The sequence below is a fragment of the Pristiophorus japonicus genome, chromosome 20 (assembly GCF_044704955.1).
Source record: "Pristiophorus japonicus isolate sPriJap1 chromosome 20, sPriJap1.hap1, whole genome shotgun sequence".
Classification (NCBI taxonomy): domain Eukaryota; kingdom Metazoa; phylum Chordata; class Chondrichthyes; family Pristiophoridae; genus Pristiophorus; species Pristiophorus japonicus.
The window spans coordinates 11,963,610-11,981,878 of record NC_091996.1 but is presented as its reverse complement, the minus strand read 5'-3'; the positions used below and the strand labels follow the sequence as shown (position 1 = coordinate 11,981,878).

The 18,269-nt window shown below is 43.5% G+C and overlaps 1 protein-coding gene across 1 annotated transcript in view; it reads left to right on the top strand.

Moving 5' to 3' along the window:
- kcnt1b (potassium sodium-activated channel subfamily T member 1b) overlaps nt 1–15,167 on the top strand; it is a 264,397-nt gene extending 249,230 nt beyond the window's left edge. Inside the window, exons 29-30 of the mRNA XM_070863605.1 lie at nt 6,893–6,977; nt 12,442–15,167. Coding sequence (XP_070719706.1) covers nt 6,893–6,977; nt 12,442–12,559 — 203 coding nt within the window. The 3' untranslated portion in view covers nt 12,560–15,167. The remainder of the gene's footprint in view (nt 1–6,892; nt 6,978–12,441) is intronic.
- The last annotated feature ends 3,102 nt before the right edge of the window (nt 15,168–18,269 follow it).

The window sequence follows — 18,269 nt, the reverse complement described above, 5'->3', positions numbered from 1 at the left end:
GCTTGGTCACAGAGGTAGATTTTATGGAGCGTGTTGAAGGAGGAAAGAGAGGTTAGCGAGGTGGAGATGAACATGAAGAGCTGTTCTGGTTAATATTGAAACTGAGCACAGTACTGGGCTGGGGCAGGGCATTGCGGTCCATCTGATCGGTCCCGGTATTTAGGAAATATCCTGTCCCATGATACCTCTTACACATAGGAACAGAATAGCCCGCTGCCATCCTTCTGTTGCTAAAAATGATTACTGCTATAATTGCCAAGAACATGACATTTTTTTAAAGTAAGGAATACCTGGGATGCGTGGTAGAGTTGAAATTCCTAATAGCTCCGATTTGAACTTAAACTTTGTTTTCTCGCACCTAATTTGTTCCGCTCCCTCATGATATCTAAAGGCCACACACTGGGACTGTGGTAGTGTTGCCATTCACTGCATGTTGCCAGGGGTTTGGGCTTCTTCCATGAAGCAGGGTTACCTGCATGAATCAGTGGGCCTCATTCACATTTCAGTAAACCAGTGGTATTGTGTGTCCATCTGTGCTGGTGGAGAGAGCGGGGTGCTCAGCGAGTGGCACGTCCATTTCTCTTTTTTTTTTGTTATCTGCCGAATTATTAATGTTTTTTTTTAATCGACTGGTGTTCTGGGAGAAGGTTAACCATTGTAAAGATCTCACCGCAGTTGTTAAGTAGCGAATGGGGCTGATTTGGACGCCACTCCCCAATTCATTGGCTTCCCAATGGAAATGAAAATCGAGAGAGGTGTTTTAACGGGCAGCTGAGATGGTATCGCTCCTTTTACACTATGGTCGAAAGTCAAAATTACCACCCCATTGATTGCAGGAATCACAGTGGCCCTTTCTCTCACGTGCCAAGTTCCTGCACAGTCAGCCTGGCAGATGGAGGCTAGACCCACAAGGAAGGAAAGGGGGCGAGTTTCATCAACACCCTCTCCCTGCCAAGGAAGCACCTTCTAGTGATCGACTGAAGGAGTAGGTCACCCACTTGCCATCTGAAAGAATTTAGGGATTGTACATATTTTGGAAAAATGAGTGAGAAATTAAAGTATATATTTGCCAAAAATGTAAAAACTTGAATCATAAATAGAAGCGATTTGTCCATTTTTATTTAACCAATTGCCAAGTACAAATACATGGCTAATGAAGGCTCATGTTTAAGCTCTGAAATTCTTCCCATCCATAATGCTCACAAAAACTCAGCTTGAGTACTAAGCAGGAAATCCTACTTTGCACCAATGGCAACTTTTTCATCAAGAGGTATTGACAAGACGAACTTCAGCCCAAAATATCATCACCTACTTAAACCAGATGCTTGACTGCAGAGTAGTTTGCAATACACATTATACCTTATTCGTCGCATAGAAACTACATTTTCCGGCATCAGCTGGAGTGAGGGGGATCAACAAAAAGCACTTAATTAAAAGCAAAGGCCAGATATTCTGCCATCTGTACTCACCAATCTGCAATTTTCCATTCTGTAAAGTGAATTATAGGGCAAATCTTATGGAGCGCCTTTCATAACCTCAAGTCGTTCCAAAGCGCTTTACAGCCAATGAAGTGCTTTTGCAATGTAGTAATTGGCAGGTGTAGCTTTTGTTGTCTTCAAGCATCTCCGTAACCGAATCATGCAACTTCATCTGGAATTGGAATTTGCGTGAGAGCTGTGTGTCTCGAATGTTTCAGCGACAAAGGGAAGGGCTCGGCTGGCTGCTCGGGGATAAAGGATATGGCCTAGCCACTTGGCTCATGACCGCCTCCCCCCTCCTCAACCCCGTTCTATAAATTAATTTGCATTGCCAGATTGGGGAATTCTATCTACTTTTTTACAAATTCCACATTTTTTCCTGTTCTTCCCCGTTGAAGAAGAAATATTTCACTTGTTACGAACAATGACGGACAGGTAAAGACCATCTGGTCAATTATGGTTAGGGTCAGGGTTTGGCAGAAAACCCCAGACAGTGAATACTGAGGAGCTACATCGCATGTGTGTGTGTTCCAAGAAACCAAGCAAGAACAAAATACTTCTCAAATGCAAAGAAGAATGTAAAATGGGCCCCGGCTGTAAGAATTCCACACGCTAATTGAAGGCTGAGAAATCCTATTAAAATTTGTATATGCAAGATGAATTTTTATAATTACGACTGTGGCTGTCATAAACAATTTCAATTACTGCTGGAAGGGTACAATTAATAAATTATATTCATTTTTCTGCTCCTTTCCATCTCTGGAGGAAACTTTATAAATTGAGTATTTTTGGGGGGATATTTTGTTTTGGATGAGCTGTCACATGACAAATAGAAACATAGAAAATAGGTGCAGGAGTAGGCCATTCGGCCCTTCGAGCCTGCACCACCATTCAATATGATCATGGCTGATCATTCACCTCAGTACCCCTTTCCCGCTTTCTCTCCATACCCCTTGATCCCTTTAGTCGTAAGGGCCACATCTAACTCCTTCTTCAATATATCCAATGAACTGGCATCAACGACTCTCTGCGGCAGGGAATTCCACAGGTTAATAACTCTGAGTGAAGAAGTTTCTCCTCATCTCAGTCCTAAATGGCCTACCCATTATCCTAAGACTGTGTCCCCTGGTTCTGGACTTCCCCAACATCGGGAACATTCTTTCCGCATCTAACCTGTCCTGTCGCGTCAGAATCTTATACGTTTCTATAAGATCCCCTCTCATCCTTCTAAACGCCAGTGTATAAAGGCCCAGTTGATCCAGTCTCTCCTGATATGTCAGTCCAGCCATCCCTGGAATCAGTCTGGTGAACCTTCGCTGCACTCCCTCAATAGCAAGAACGTCCTTCCTCAGATTAGGAGACCAAAACTGAACACAATATTCCAGGTGAGGCCTCACTAAGGCCCTGTACAACTGCAGTAAGACTCCCTGCTCCTATACTGAAATCCCCTAGCTATGAAGGCCAACATGCCATTTGCCTCCTTCACCGCCTGCTGTACCTGCATGCCAACTTTCAATGACTGATGAACCATGACACCCAGGTCTCGTTGCACCTCCCCTTTTCCTAATCTGCCGCCATTCAGATAATATTCTGCCTTCGTGTTTTTGCCCCCAAAGTGGATAACCTCACATTTATCCACATTATACTGCATCTGCCATGCACTTGACCACTCTCCTAACCTGTCTAAATCACCCTGCAGCCTCTTAGCATCCTCCTCACAGCTCACACCGCCACCCAGTTTAGTGTCATCTGCAAACTTAGAGATATTACCCTCAATTCCTTCATCCAAATCATTAATGTATATTGTGAAGAGCTGGGGTCCCAGCACTGAACCCTACGGTACTCCACTAGTTACTGCCTGCCATTCCGAAAAGGACCCATTTATCTCGACTCTCTGCTTCCTGCCTGCCAACCAATTCTCTATCCATGCCAGTACATTACCTCCAATACCATGTGCCTTGATCTTGTACACCAATCTCTTATGTGGTACCTTGTCAAAGGCCTTTTGAAAGTCCAAATACACCACATCCACTGGTTCTCCCTTGTCCAGTCTACTAGTTATATCCTCCAAAAATTCTAGAAGATTGGTCAAGCATGATTTCCCTTTCATAAATCCATGCTAACTTGGACCGCTTTCCAAATGCGCTGCTATTTCATCCTTAATAATAGATTCCAACATTTTCCCCACTACTGATGTCAGGCTAACCGGTCTATAATTACCCGTTTTCTCTCTCCTTTTTTAAAAAGTGGTGTTACATTAGCTACCCTCCAGTCCATAGGAACTGATCCAGAGTCGATAGACTGTTGGAAAATGATTACCAATGCATCCACTATTTCTAGGGCCACCTCCTTAAGTACTCTGGGATGCAGACAATCAGGCCCTGGGGATTTATCGGCCTTCAATCCCATTAATTTCCCCAACACAATTTCCCGCCTAATAAGAATATCCTTCAGTTCCTCCTTCTCACTGGACCCTCGGTCCCCTAGTACATCCGGAAGGTCATTTGTGTCTTACAGCAGCAGAGCATAATAAAAATGTTGCTTCATTTTTAAAATTAATTTGTCAATCATTTTTAGGTATAAGTTTTAAATAAAAATGAAAAAAGAATAACATTCGGCAGCTAGTAGCAACTGAAGTAAATCAAAGCATAGAAGAAAATATTAGCCTGAAGGAAATGTTGATTAACATTTTTCTTTTTTTTTTAAAGTCAAAGTTCTGCACAGGCTAACATCGTCCTATAAATTAATTTGCGTTGCCAGATTGTTTGGAGAATTTTTGTTAAAAAAATTCCATTTTTTTCTGTTCTTTCCTGTTGAAGAAATATTTTGCTTGTTACGAATTTACAAAAAATGACGGACAGGTAAAGACCATTTGGTCCATCGAGCCTGTCCCACACAATTGCAATACCTTGTGTATCACAACATATACACTCCACCCCACCAGAAACCATGTGATCTCCTGGGAGAGGCAAAAAAACATTTTAAAAAACCCAGGCCAATTTGGGGGGAAAAAATCTGGGAACTTCCTCTCCGAGCCATCTAGGCGATTGAAACTAGTCCAGGCGATCACTCTGGCCATTAAATTCCCAGAGTAAGTTGCATAATTTGGTTACGGAGATGCCTGAAGACAACTAAAGCTACAGGGCCCACTGCTCAGACTAAGTTGCATCTCCAAAACACACCTGCCCCCAAAGGAAAAGGATCAGGCGAAGGCCTAGGAACTGTGCTGCCTCTGTAGTTGAACAGTTGTTGCCATCTAGTCATAAGGGTTCCTGTCCCGAATAGTTCACAAATCAGTTCATAAATCACCCAGCGTCCAAAACATGCGGCTATTAATACCAGCCGGGTACAGCCAGGTGCCAAGGCGAAATAAAAACAGAAAATGCTGGGAATGCTCAAGCAGTGAAGAGAGAAGCAGAGTTAATGTTTCAGGTCGATGACCCTTCGTCAGTCCGTTTGTGGCCTTTGGAACACCTGTGGAAAATTCACACTGAGCTGTGCTTCACACGGGTTCCGCTTGGAAGAGTAATCTGACTAGCAACGCCCAAAGCTGGATAATTGGGTTTTCTTTTGCTCAGGCGAGATGTCAGGTTGTTCAAACACTCATTGAAAACTAGCCTTCTGTCATGCTGCAATCAAATTACCAGTCTGTATAAACTTTTTTTTTTCTTTTTGCAAAATGAACTAATCCATGCCTTATTTACGTACCAGAGAAATGGCAAGTCCCTTCTGAGTAACCTATCCTAGCTCCACCAGTCACACCAATGTCTCAGAGAAAATGAAGAGTTGAGGCACAATTTCCACCCCTCCATACAGAACACTGAGAAAGCATACAATCTTTCCGCTTCTTCTCTGTCTGCATGAGTGACTGCCATAAACTATGAGGGTCAGTCTAAGTGAGATTAATCTCCCAATGTTCACATCACGCTATTGCACAATCCAAAATTTTGGGGTCTGCAGTGTGGTTCCAAAGTGGTTTCATTGTGTGATAACTTATTTTTATAACACGCCTGTAACTTCTGTATCTCCTCGATTTTTGATTCTGAAAAAGTGAACTTGCATCACTGATCCTTGATCAGTGCCATAAATAGGACAGACAAGTCCTATAAGATCAGAATAGTCAGTGTTGCATAAAGTTTATTATGCATCTGAACCTGTTATCAATAAAGGGGGGGGAGTAACAACACATGAGGTGTGTTATAAAATATCTTTACTGTTCACAAATGTATTAATGTTAACTTCTTTAGGTGTATGTTCAATGATGTGTAGTGTAACAAAACGCATTTTGTACTGCAGTTGAATCCTTATAAACATATAACTACCATCCCATTAAGTTTTGCACTTTGATCAGGATTCATAAAAAGTCAGGGGCTGATTTGGACATCATCGTTCCATAGCCATTTGGGCTCCAACTGCAACTCCGATCAATGGGGTGAGAATGGTTATTCAAATTGTAAATACATAAAGTGCCATTGTTAATTGGGTGAAATACAGTGATGGTGCTCGATAGGTAAATGTTAGGCTAGAACATATGTACGATGATGGTGACGGGGTCACAATTCGTGCATGGGTCAAGTATATTTATACTAGGAGTCAACTGTAATCGTTTTGTGATATGCAAAGTCGAGGTAAAGAATTTTGTCCGATTTGTGTGGGTGTTTGTGTACGTGTGGTTTGTGAATTCTCCCATGGTGTTGTATTGCGTAATGGAATTTTCACCCACTGACTGGGGAGTTGTGTAAATTAATGGACCACAGGATTTGGACCGATCCTGGTGCAAATTGAGCTTCACTGTTATTGAACGTGTTTGTACATAACCTAGAGCATATTTTTAATAACAAAAGCTAATTTATTTTTGTATGGTGTGGAAGCATTTGAATTTGGATTTTAATATAATTTATTATTGCACTAGCCCAGTCCCTAGCCCACTATCTGAACCAAAGGGATAACCTGAGTTTTACCCCCAGTCTGCGAAGTGTCCATATCTGATAAAAACTTTTGGAATTTTTAAGGATTTTTGTCATGGTGACAGGAACATGTATTGAGCATGTTTTTATTTAATGTCTTTTTTTTTAATAAATGAAGTGCGCAATTTTTTATTTCAAACTTAAGGATAGGACTTCTCCTCTGTGCCAATGGGGGGCGCGGGGAAAGGCGGGTGGGGGGGCTTCAAACAGGCCGCTGCAATCCGCAGAACGGCCTAGACACTGATTCAATTATTCCCAACATCTCCATGGGGAAAAATCACAGGCCAAGACAAGGTACTCTACAATAGGGCGAGAATCATGGGCGCAGGTCTGGGAGTGGATACTCTGCACATAAATCTGAATTTTTGTTGTAAAGGACAATGTTTTTTTTTTGTTTTCTAACTTGAAAATGTTTCCTTATCTGATTCTAATTTCCCTTTTCTTCAGATGAGATGAACGACCATCAGAATACATTATCCTACATTCTGATTAACCCTCCTCCTGACACGCGACTGGAGCTGAATGATATAGTGTATGTACCTAAACGCTGTGGCCAATCCAGCAGATGTGGTGTTATTAGCAATAGAGTTCATTAGCAAAGGAAAAGGCTTTTCTGGAATTAACTTTTTTGGGTATATCCATACAAATCCTGAAGTATTCATCATAACATCAGAGTGCTTCATTTTTGATTGCTTTCAGGCTGTTAACGATGTTTGTCAAACAATTTTCGTAAAGTGATTTTTTTTCCCCCAACACCTTCAATATAAACACCCCCACCCCATTAAAATATACCCCCCAAAATTTGTGACTCACATTCCACCAAATGTTGTTGTCATCTCACAGATATTACAAAAGAACTTGCATTTATATAGCACCTTTCACATCCTCAGGAGGTCCCAAAGCATTTTACAGTACACTGAAGTACTTTTGAAGTGCACTAATTTCTCTAATAAAGGAAAACATGTCAGCTAATTTGTGAACGGCAATGTCCCACAAACAGCAATGAGCAGATAATTTGTTTTAGTGCTGTTGGTTGAAGGATAATTATTGGCCAGGATATCGGAGAGAACTCCTCTGCTCTCCTTTGAATAGTGCCATGGGATTTTTTTTTATATGCCCACCTAAAAGGGCCAGCACAAACTTGGTTTAACATCTCATCCGTGAGACGCCACCTCCGACAGTGCAGCGCTCCCTCAGTACTACATTGAAATGTCAGCCTAGATTCTGTACTCAAGACTCTGGAGTGGGCCATGAACGCGTGGCCTTCTGACTCGGAGGTGAGATTTGTGTCACTGAGCCATGACTGGCACTAGAGGTTAAATGTGAATCATCTGACCATAATATGTTTAAAAATTTTATGTCTGCAAAATCTTGATTTCTGCTGTGATATTTTTGTCAAACTTTTGTGTCATTTTTCCCCTATTTTATAAATGGTTATGTCAACATTTATAATTGTAACTTCCTATGTAAACTTATCACGCTGTAATTACACCCTCCGGCCAGTGATGTCACTGTAGCAGGTCAGTATTGCATCTCCTAACTCCTTGGCCTGCACTGCAGAGAAACTCCTATTCCAACTAATGCTGCATTTCTGCCTCCCATATTCTTGTATGTTTTGCTATTTATCTGTAAATAATATAAAATTATATTAAAATAAGGTCAGAAAATTCTGATAAGATTAATACACTGTTGTAGTGGGTAAGAACATCAGCTACCAAAATAATTTGCTCTTGTTATTTAAGCAAATAAAATGTGACTTAAAATGTTGTTCCCAAAAATATTCAAGGGGCAAGGGACTGTTTGGAAGCAATGTAACTAAGAGGCTGAGGCTTGCAAGAGAGAGATGCAAGGAAGCCAAGAAATGCGCAAAAGCCTTTAGTCCTCTGAGTGAGACATTTCCAACATGCTCATGATTCGTGCCTCCAGCTTCCCTCCTCTTTGTTGGTTCATTGGATGTAGATGAGTGTTAGGAAAGAAGCACCGTCAGTCAAACAGGAGAGCTGCACTCTGTTGGGTTGATTACTTTCCAGTGGTGGAACAGTTCATTACTGAACGGATGGGTCTGAAAATAATCCAGTGAGAGCTCTCCGGCCATGCTAACTCCATCTCACTGACGGTTTTCAGGTGCAATGGAGAGTGGCAGCTGAAGCACAAACCTTGCTGCCATGTCATCCCTGGGTGAAAAGGGACAGTGTAGCAAAATTATGGTTTGCATTATTATATTTATTTAAATGTGAAATCGGTTTTGTATAGTATTGCTCTGGTGGGTATGGTACACAAATGTTATCTTATCTCCAAAAATACCTCCTATGAAATTTTCAGTCCCCACCTTGACCACAGTGACAAGGTATTAGGTTGTATTAACAGAGGGGGTAGAGTACAATTCACAAGGCATTAGACTGTTTCTGTTTAAGGCATTGGTCTGACTCTATCTGCAGCACTGTTTGCCATCTGGTCGCCCAATCATAGGAAGGAGGTTATGGCCCCTGAGAGAGTACAGAAGGAAGCAATAAAAAATGATTATGGGTATCAGAAAATAAGTTATGACGAACGGTTAAGAAGTTGGGCTAGTTTTATTTGAGGGGATTGAGAAATCTGATTAGTTGTAATTGAAATTTCCAAGAGTAAGAAAGAAAGAACTTGCATTTATATAGCCCCAGTCACGTTCTCGGAATATTCCAAAGTGAGTTACTTTTGAAATGTAGTTATTGTCATTCAGTAGGCAAATACAGCAACCAATTTATACACAGCAAGTCCAGAAACAGCAGATGACCAGTTATTCTGTTTCGGTGCCATTGGTTGAAGGATGAATGTTGGCCAGGACAACTCCCTTGCTCTTCTTCAAATGGTGCCACGGGATCTTTTACATCCACCTGAACAGGTAGACAGGCCCTTGATTTAATATCTCACTCAAACAAGGGTATCTCCAACAATGCAGCACTCCCTCAGTACTGAACCGAGGTGTCAGCCTAGATTATGTGCTCAATTGCTGGAGTGGAACGAACTCAAAAATCTTCAGTCAGATTGCAATCAACTCAACCAAACTGAAGCTGATTAACAAACTGTTTGCCATGGTAAAGGATTCAAGTATGAGGGACACAAATTAAAATGAGGAATTTAGAAGGAACTCGTCTATAATTTTCTTACACACTTACACAAGAGGAATAGATTTGTGAAATGTTACCAATGGAGACCATTGAACCAAATAGTATTCACACACTCCAGTGCAGAGCCGAGGGAGTGCTGCACTGTCGGAGGTGCCGTCTTTCGGATGAGACGTTAAACTGAGGCCCTGTCTGCCCTCTCAGGTGGACATAAAATATCCCATGGCACTATTTCGAAAAAGAGCAGGGGAGTTATCCCCGGTGTCCTGACCAATATTTATCCCTCAATCAACATAACAAAAACAGATTATCTGGTTATTATCACATTGCTGTTTGTGGGAGCTTGCTATGCGCAAGTTGGCTGCCACATTTCTCACACGACAACAGTGACTACACTCCAAAAGTACTTCATTGGCTTTGAGACGTCCAGTGGTCATGAAAGGCGCTATATAAATGCAAGTCTTTTAAAATAGTTTCCGAGTTGCAATTGGTTGTGTTTCTTAAAGATAGAAGAGATTGGGGGAGTTTGTGGGAAGGGGAGAGGGGATAGTTCTAACACTTTTTACATCTCATTAAAATGGCTAAGTATGTTGAAGGAGGAAGATGGTTTATTAAGTTGTTTTAGCCTAAGAAAGGTAACTTTGATTGTATGAGATGTGAATTGGCTAGGATAGACTGGCGAATGATACTTAAAGGGTTGACGGTGGATAGGCAATGGCAGACATTTAAAGAGCACATGGATGAACTTCAACAATTGTACATCCCTGTCTGGAGTAAAAATAAAACGGTGAAGGTGGCTCAACCGTGGCTAACGAGGGAAATTAGGGATAGTGTTAAATCCAAGGAAGAGGCATATAAATTGGCCAGAAAAAGCAGCAAACCTGAGGACTGGGAGAAATTTAGAATTCAGCAGAAGAAGACAAAGGCTTTAATTAGGAGGGGGAAAATAGAATGAGAGAATAAGCTTGCTGGAAACATAAAAACTAACTGCAAAAGCTTCAGCAGATACGTGAAGAGGAAAAGATTAGTGGTCAAATGTAGGTCCCTTACAGTCAGAATCAGGTGAATTTATAATGGGGAACAAAGAAATGGCAGACCAATTGAACAAATACTTTGGTTCTGTCTTCACTAAGGAAGACACAAATAACCTTCCGGAAATACTAGGGGACCGAGGGTCTAGCGAGAAGGAGGAACTGAAGGAAATCCTTATTAGTCAGCAAATTGTTTTCGGGAAATTGATGGGATTGAAGGCCAATAAATCCCTGGGGCCTGATCGTCTGCATCCCAGAGTACTTAAGGAAGTGGCCCTAAAAATAGTGGATGCATTGGTGGTCATTTTCCAACATTCTATAGACTCTGGATCAGTTACTTTGGACTGGAGGGTAGCTAATGTAACCCCACTTTTTAAAAAAGGGAGAGAGAAAACGGGTAATTATAGACCGGTCAGCCTGACATCGGTGATGGGAAAAATGTTTGAATCAATTATTAAAGATGTAATAGCAGCACATTTGGAAAGCAGTGACAGGATCGGTCCAAGTCAGCATGGATTTATGAAAAGGAAATCATGCTTGACAAATCTTCTAGAATTTTTTGAGGATGTAACTCGTAGAGTGGACAAGGGTGAGCCAGCGAATGTGGTGTATTTGGACTTTCAAAAGGCTTTTGACAAGGTTCCACACAAGAGCTTAGTGTGCAAAATTAAAGCACGTGGTATTGGGGGCAATGTACTGACGTGGATAGAGAACTGGTTGGCAGACAGGAAGCAAAGAGTAGGAATAAACGGGTCCTTTTCAGAATGGCAGGCAGTGACTGCAAGATTTAGTGCTGTGACCCCAGTTATTTACAGTATACATTCATAATTTAGACGAATGAATTGAATGTAATATCTCCAAGTTTGCAGATGACACTAAGTTGGGTGGCAGTGTGAGCTGTGAGGAGGATGCTAAAAGGCTGCAGGGTGACTTGGACAGGTTAGGTGAGTGGGCAAATGCATGACAGATGCGTTATAATGTAGATAAATGTGAGGTTATCCACTTTAGTGGCTAAAACAGGAAGGCAGATTATTATCTGAATGGTGACAGATTAGGAAAAGGGGAGGTGCAACGAGACCTGGGTATCATGGTACATCAGTCATTGAAAGTTGGCATTCAGGTACAGCAGGTGGTGAAGAAGGCAAATGGCATGTTGGCCTTCATAGCGAGAGGATTTGAGTATAGGAGCAGGGAGGTCTTACTACAGTTGTACAGGGCGTTGGTGAGGCCACACCTTGAATATTGTGTGCAGTTTTGGTCTCCTAATCTGAGGAAGGACATTTTTGCTATTGAGGGAGTGCAGGGAAGGTTCACCAGACTGATTCCCGGGATGACAGCACTGATATATGAAGAAAGACTGTATCGACTTGGCTTATATTCAATGGAATTTAAAAGAATGAGAGGCAATCTCATAGAAACATATAAAATTCTGATGGGATTAGACCGGTTAGATGCAGGAAGAGTGTCCCCGATGTTGGGGAAGTCCAGAACCAGGGGACACAGTCTAAGGATAAGGGGTAAGCCATTTAAGACCGAGATGAGGAGAAACTTCTTCACTCAGAGTTGTGAGCATGTGGAATTCTCTATCACAGAAAGTTGTTGAGGCCAGTTCATTAGATATATTCAAAAGGGAGTTAGATATGGCCCTTATGGCTAAAGGGATCAAGGGGTATGGAGAGAAAGCAGGAATGGGATACTGAAGTGCATGATCAGCCATGATCATATTGAATGATGGTGCAGGCTCGAAGGGCTGAAAGGTCTACTCCTGCACCTATTTTCTATGTTTCTAAGCTGGAGATATGGGAGGTTTCAATGCCTTGTATTTCACTGTGACTAACTGGATTGTTGTACGTTTGATTAGGTACCTGATTCGCTCAGACCCATTGGCCAATGTTCAAAATGGTTCCCATAGCCAGAAAAGCAGCTCATATACGCTGTTCCCTTCCAATGAGGAGGCAAAGAATGAAACACAGTTATGAATGCTGGACCTTTAAAAGCTGCAATTTATGAGACACTGCCTGGAATTTACCAAGAATGAAGACGTACTCTTTGTGCCCACAAGGTGGCCTCAACATCTCTCAACCACTGGTGCACAGGGTTCAATATTTTAAAACAAGCTGTTCTGATCATGTTGAAGGATCTGAACTTTTCTGAGACCAAACACGACTAGTTTACAAATCGAAACCGACCACCATTGGTGAAGTTACTCTGACTTAGGCCTTGAAAGAACAACTACGTTAAATGGGACTGCACTGTCCGAATGATAATGTTGACTCAAACTAGAGCGGCACATGATGGAGAAGTTTACTTGATGTACTAATATCTTCGGGTCCAGACAGCGGGCCCAGTTTATATACTTTTGTACCAGGTAGGGTGGGACTTGTGCAGTTCATCACATGTGTCACAGGTTTTATTTATTGACACTTGGGGCAAGTGGTACTATTTGAATTGTGGGTGAACATTCATTGATGCTTGTTGCTGAGGAATACCCGTGGCACTAATGTGAGTGTATGTATCGAACCTGCCGCTGTTCAGGTGCCGAAGTCACTGGATCAGCATTATTCGAAAAAAACCTTTGGTGCCAAAGGGACAAAACGCACTCAATGTCGTTTTCATTTTCTCGTTTTAAAATGTGTTGGAACACTTATCATACGCCAATCGCTGGAGAAATTATCTCCCAGGTCCATTTTATGCAGTCGACAGTTTTTCCTTCCCTGATTCTGGAGCAGAAAGCGTCGCCTTCAGTCCAGCGGAACAAGATACAAGTGCCAATAATAATTGTGAAATGATGCTGCGCAGAGGAAGATTTGGAAAAGAAAAAAAACAGGAAAATTGCACTTGGGGGCAAGTGAACTTGTGTTATCAGTCCATGTACATTGGGAACAAATTGTAATTTGCAAATATAATGGCGGGGGAAGGGGGTTATATTGCAGGAACTGTTGAGCCATTTCCCAGCCTATCCGAACATTGCTATTTACTTTGTTTTTTTGATGTATTCTGTACATGTCTCATTGTCGGAGTTCATGCAATCACAATGTCAATATGTGGCTGTACCACATTTTGAAGATTATCTGCACATTGCTCTATGTTACACGTAAAGGGATCCGCCCCCACCACACACACACACACACACACACGTACTGGAAGTCTGAACTAAAATACTGGAAAGACACAGCCGGCTCAACAACATCTGAAAGATAAGTTATGGGTCCTGAGCCTTCAACAGAACCGGCCAACTTTTTTCTCGCCTGGCATGTTCCCCCACCCCAATACACAAATTGATGGTAACAATCGCCTGGATTACCTGGGCGCACTTTTTCGCCCCAGTGAACAAATGGAGAGAAAACGCAAGGCAGCGAGGTAGTGTAGTCCAATTATTGAAATACGTGGAACCTCCCAAATCCACACCGTGCTCACAAAGTTACACCTTGCTATACCTTTGAGCTTCAGTGCAAGGTCACCTTGTTTGCGCCATTTCGTTGCCACGAATCATGGTAGCCGAGATTCCGCCCAAAGGCCCCCACCATGGCAGTACCATGTTCCCAGTGCAAGTTGCACCTGTCCAGCGGCACTACCGGGTTTCGGGAAGCCGGAAGACATTGTGCGGGCTGCCCATCTCACGGTGAGAGAGTTGGACAGGATACCAGAGCGCAGCTTGCAAGGCAAACCCACAATCCAATCGCCGTTTATCATTGCTGCAACCTCCTGTTTTTTAAAGTTAAAACATGGCATCAAACTTTAAGAGACGGCCCCAATGGCCTCAAGAGACCGAAACCGCGGGTCTTACGCGAGGTGTTGGAACTGTGATTGTATAATGTTGACTTGGACAACAGTGCGCTTATATTTATGTTTGGGTCGATGAAGCGCACGCAAACCTCCAGGAACAACCGAGCCAGGGTCCCTTTTGGATGACGCCAAGCAAAGCGCCTTGTAGAACAACAGAATCAATGCAAGGCTGCAGCAGTATTACCCGAAAATTTCCAACTGAACATTGTGTATATAAACAGTGACACGTGCCAGTCTACGCATCCAAAGCCAAATGGAAGGAGGCCGATGAAAAGAAGCTGTATGACTTTAGCATGCTTTGGGTGACAGTCAGTGACATCGTTGATTTTGTTCCGCAACTCAACAACAGGAGGGGAAAACCATTCAAGATGCTGCTGCTGCACCTCACTTGGACGGACTCATCACTTTGGCTGGGCTGTAGCGCAGGGAGCTGGAGCTGGTCAACACCCCAAGCCTGGCCTCCCCTCTGAATGCATACACTGCAATGGGACAGATGCAATCGACGGGCCCCACTGCATGCATCACCGCGAGGAAGCTGACGAGATGGGCTGGAGCGAGAGCATGCAATGTAATCCTTTCAAACTGGATTTGCAAAATATTATTTAGGGGAATTTTTATGAAACACTTTGAAAACATAAATGTTGTGGCATGCCACTCTTTAACACAGAGGTACTCAAGCTTTCGTTACATTGAATTAGTGTCACTTTTGATCATTTATGGAGTTAAAAAAAAAACAACTGCTGAATTTGGAACCTATTGCCTGTGATTTTTCTGTGCACTTCCCATTTTTCTGCACTTGCAATTATGGCACTATTAAAGGATTCTGTTGACCTTTTTCCTGTACCTTGTTTTCTCTGAATTATACAGTATTGGTTTGAAACAAAAATGTCATGATTTTATACCGTTCTTAAATGATGGTGCCTGGTCATTGTGACACTGATGTATTTTGTAACCATCATCACAAAGCCTTTTTTTTTAAGGGGGAGTGCATTCTCATAGAATCCTAGAAATTTACAGCATGGAAGGAGGCCATTCGTCCCATCCTGTCCGCGCCGGCCGACAGACAGCTATCCAGCCTAATCCCACTTTCCAGCTCTTGGTCCGTAGCCCTGTAGGTTACATGACAACATAAGAAATAGGAGCAGGAGTATGCCATTTGGCCCCTCGAACCTGCTCCACCATTTAATAAGATCATGGCTGATCTGATCATGGACTCAGCTCCACTTCCCTGCCCACTCCCCATAACCCTTTATTCCCTCATCACTCAAAAATCTGTTTATCTCCGCTTTAAATATATTTAATGACCCAGCCTCCGCAGCTCTCTGGGGCAGAGAATTCCATAGTTTTACAACCCTCTGAGAGAAGAAATTCCTCCTTATCTCAGTTTTAAATGGGCGTTTCCTTATTCTGAGACTATGGGCTAGATTTTCCACTTTTGTGCATATCGCTCAAAAATGTGTGTTATTTCCGGCGTGGGTGGTAAAAATGGGTTTTCAGATCGCTGGCTTCTCGCCCATTCTCCAAGCACCTAGTCTCCATTTTTGAAAATGGGCGTTACCGTGAGCGATATGAAATGGGCAGTAGAGTTAAATCTCGCTGACCTTCTGCCATCGAGTGTCACAGTCCTTAGCTGCGGCATGGCAACGCTCGAGTCCCGCAATTCAGGAGGTCAAGGGTCATCATGACATACGCAGAAGAAGAGAGAGAGGGGGAGCTCAGAGGGACTGAAGGCATGTCTGGCTGTGGGATTTGCTTGTTTTGGCTGTTGTGGGAGGCATGAGGGAGATTCACCAGCAGCAAAAAGCCTACTAAGCACCAAGAACATAGTTGGCACCGAGTTTTTGTCCAACAAATAGATATAACATGGAAGGGACGGTGGAGCTGGTAGCCAGGAACACTGGTGGCAGAGGGCTCCCAGTGGTCCCGGAGTGCAGCACTGCACCCCAAGGTGCCATACCCCTATTGCCAACCACACATGAGAGCCAGGAGCAACATCTTGTTTCTGGCTCAGAGCACATTCCCACCTCGGGACTGTCCTCTCCCGTATCTGTCCAAGCAGCGTTTCGGCCGTCATTCCCCCCCCTCCAATGAAGCATCGCCTGAGGAGCTTCTTGGCCAGGCAGCTTGGAGTCAGGAGGGGAAGGGGTAGAGGTGGGGAGGAGAAGTCGGGGGGGGGGGGGGGTGGTGGAGGAGGGTTGGTTTTTACAGAAATACTGATGATTGCAGACAAATGTTCGGTTTAAATGTTTTTTATTTAACAAAACCATGTTGCGCATTGGCTCAGATAGCTGCACCATTACACGCTGGTGATTCCTTAACATCAAAGGATATAATGACACTTAACTTCAATCAATTTAAACTTTAACTGTCACCAATGTGATGCCCACCATTGATGTATCACCTGCACACCCAGCAGTCTGTCAGCCTTGTAAATAACACCAACGTTCTTTCAGGCAAAGTGGTCATTGATGAGCTCCTGCCATAAGGCTCTTGCAACTAAGGGCCCTTTCATGCAGTCTACAGGGGGGGGCGGGGCAGGGCATGGCTTCAGTGTCAGCCTGATTGACTAGACCAATATCAGCATCCGCCTCCTCATCCTCCTCTTCCTCTCTCTGGTGAGGTGGACTGTCAGACTCATCAGGCAATTCTTGTCCCCTCCTGATAGCCAAGTTGTGCAGCATGGAGCACGAATTGTGCTACCTGCTCAGGGTGGTATTGGAGGCCACCTCCTGAATGGTCCAGGCATCTAAAGCGCTGCTTCAGTACTCCAATGGTTTTCTCCACAATATTGCGAGTGACTCTATGGCTCTCGTTGTATCGCTTCTCGGCTTCAGGGTGGGTGTCATGCAGGGGGGTCATCAGCCATGTGGCGACGCCATATCCTTTGTCGCCAAGCATCCAGCAATGACCTTGTGGCTGATTGTTAAACAAGTCAGATACAGTGCTCTCACGCAGGATGTGAGCATCATGGATGCTGCCCGGAAATTGAGCATTCACTGCCCGTATAATTTTCTGGTGGTCGACATCCAGTTGGACATTCAGGGAGTGGAATCCCTTGCGGTTCCTGAAAACCTCAGCATCCTGAAAAGGTGCCCGCATCACAATGTGCGTACAGTCTATTGCTCCCTGCACCTTGGGGAAGTTTGCAGTTCTGGAGAATCCTAGAGCCCTTTCACTCTGCCTCCCTGGTCATAGGGAAGCTGATCAAGTCCCTCCTGCATGTGTACACGGCTTCAGTGACCTGTCTAATGCAGCAATGTGTGGCATGCTGAGAATGTCCGCAAATGTCGCCAGCTGTGGCCTGAAAAGCACCCGGGGCATAGAACGACAGTGCCGCGGTGACATTGACCTCGACAGACAGTGCAGTACTGATGGTGCTGGCAGGCTGCAGATCTCCCCTTATCAGCTGGCATACCTCAGTGATAACCTCTTTGTGGAAGCGCAGTCTCCAAAGGCAGGTGGTGTTGGACAAGTCGCGGTTGCGGGGGATGTAACGTCTGGTCCTCCTCATCAGTCTGGCACATCTTATATTTGGGTACACAATGCTGTGGAGCATACCTTCGGCCATCTCAAGTCTGCAGCATGTAATTGGTCATCAAGAGAGGGTGAGAAAGAACAGGCCCCATTGCAATAGCTCTGTTTTCCACCGATTGGTCACAAACAATGAATGTTCCAACGAAGACATCTATTCAATTCCAATCGGTCACAGTATGGTCAAGATGTTTGTACAGATGTTCACATCAATTCCAACGACCTCCAGAGTACACCTGAACTCCCCAGAGGTTGAAGCACAGCAGCCTTTTAAAGAATGCGACATGTGATGTAGAACATGGCGTCCGTAACGCTGTGATTAGTTCTGGTTAGTTTCACTTTTTCCGAGTGGTTTTTTGGGCGGGCGATATG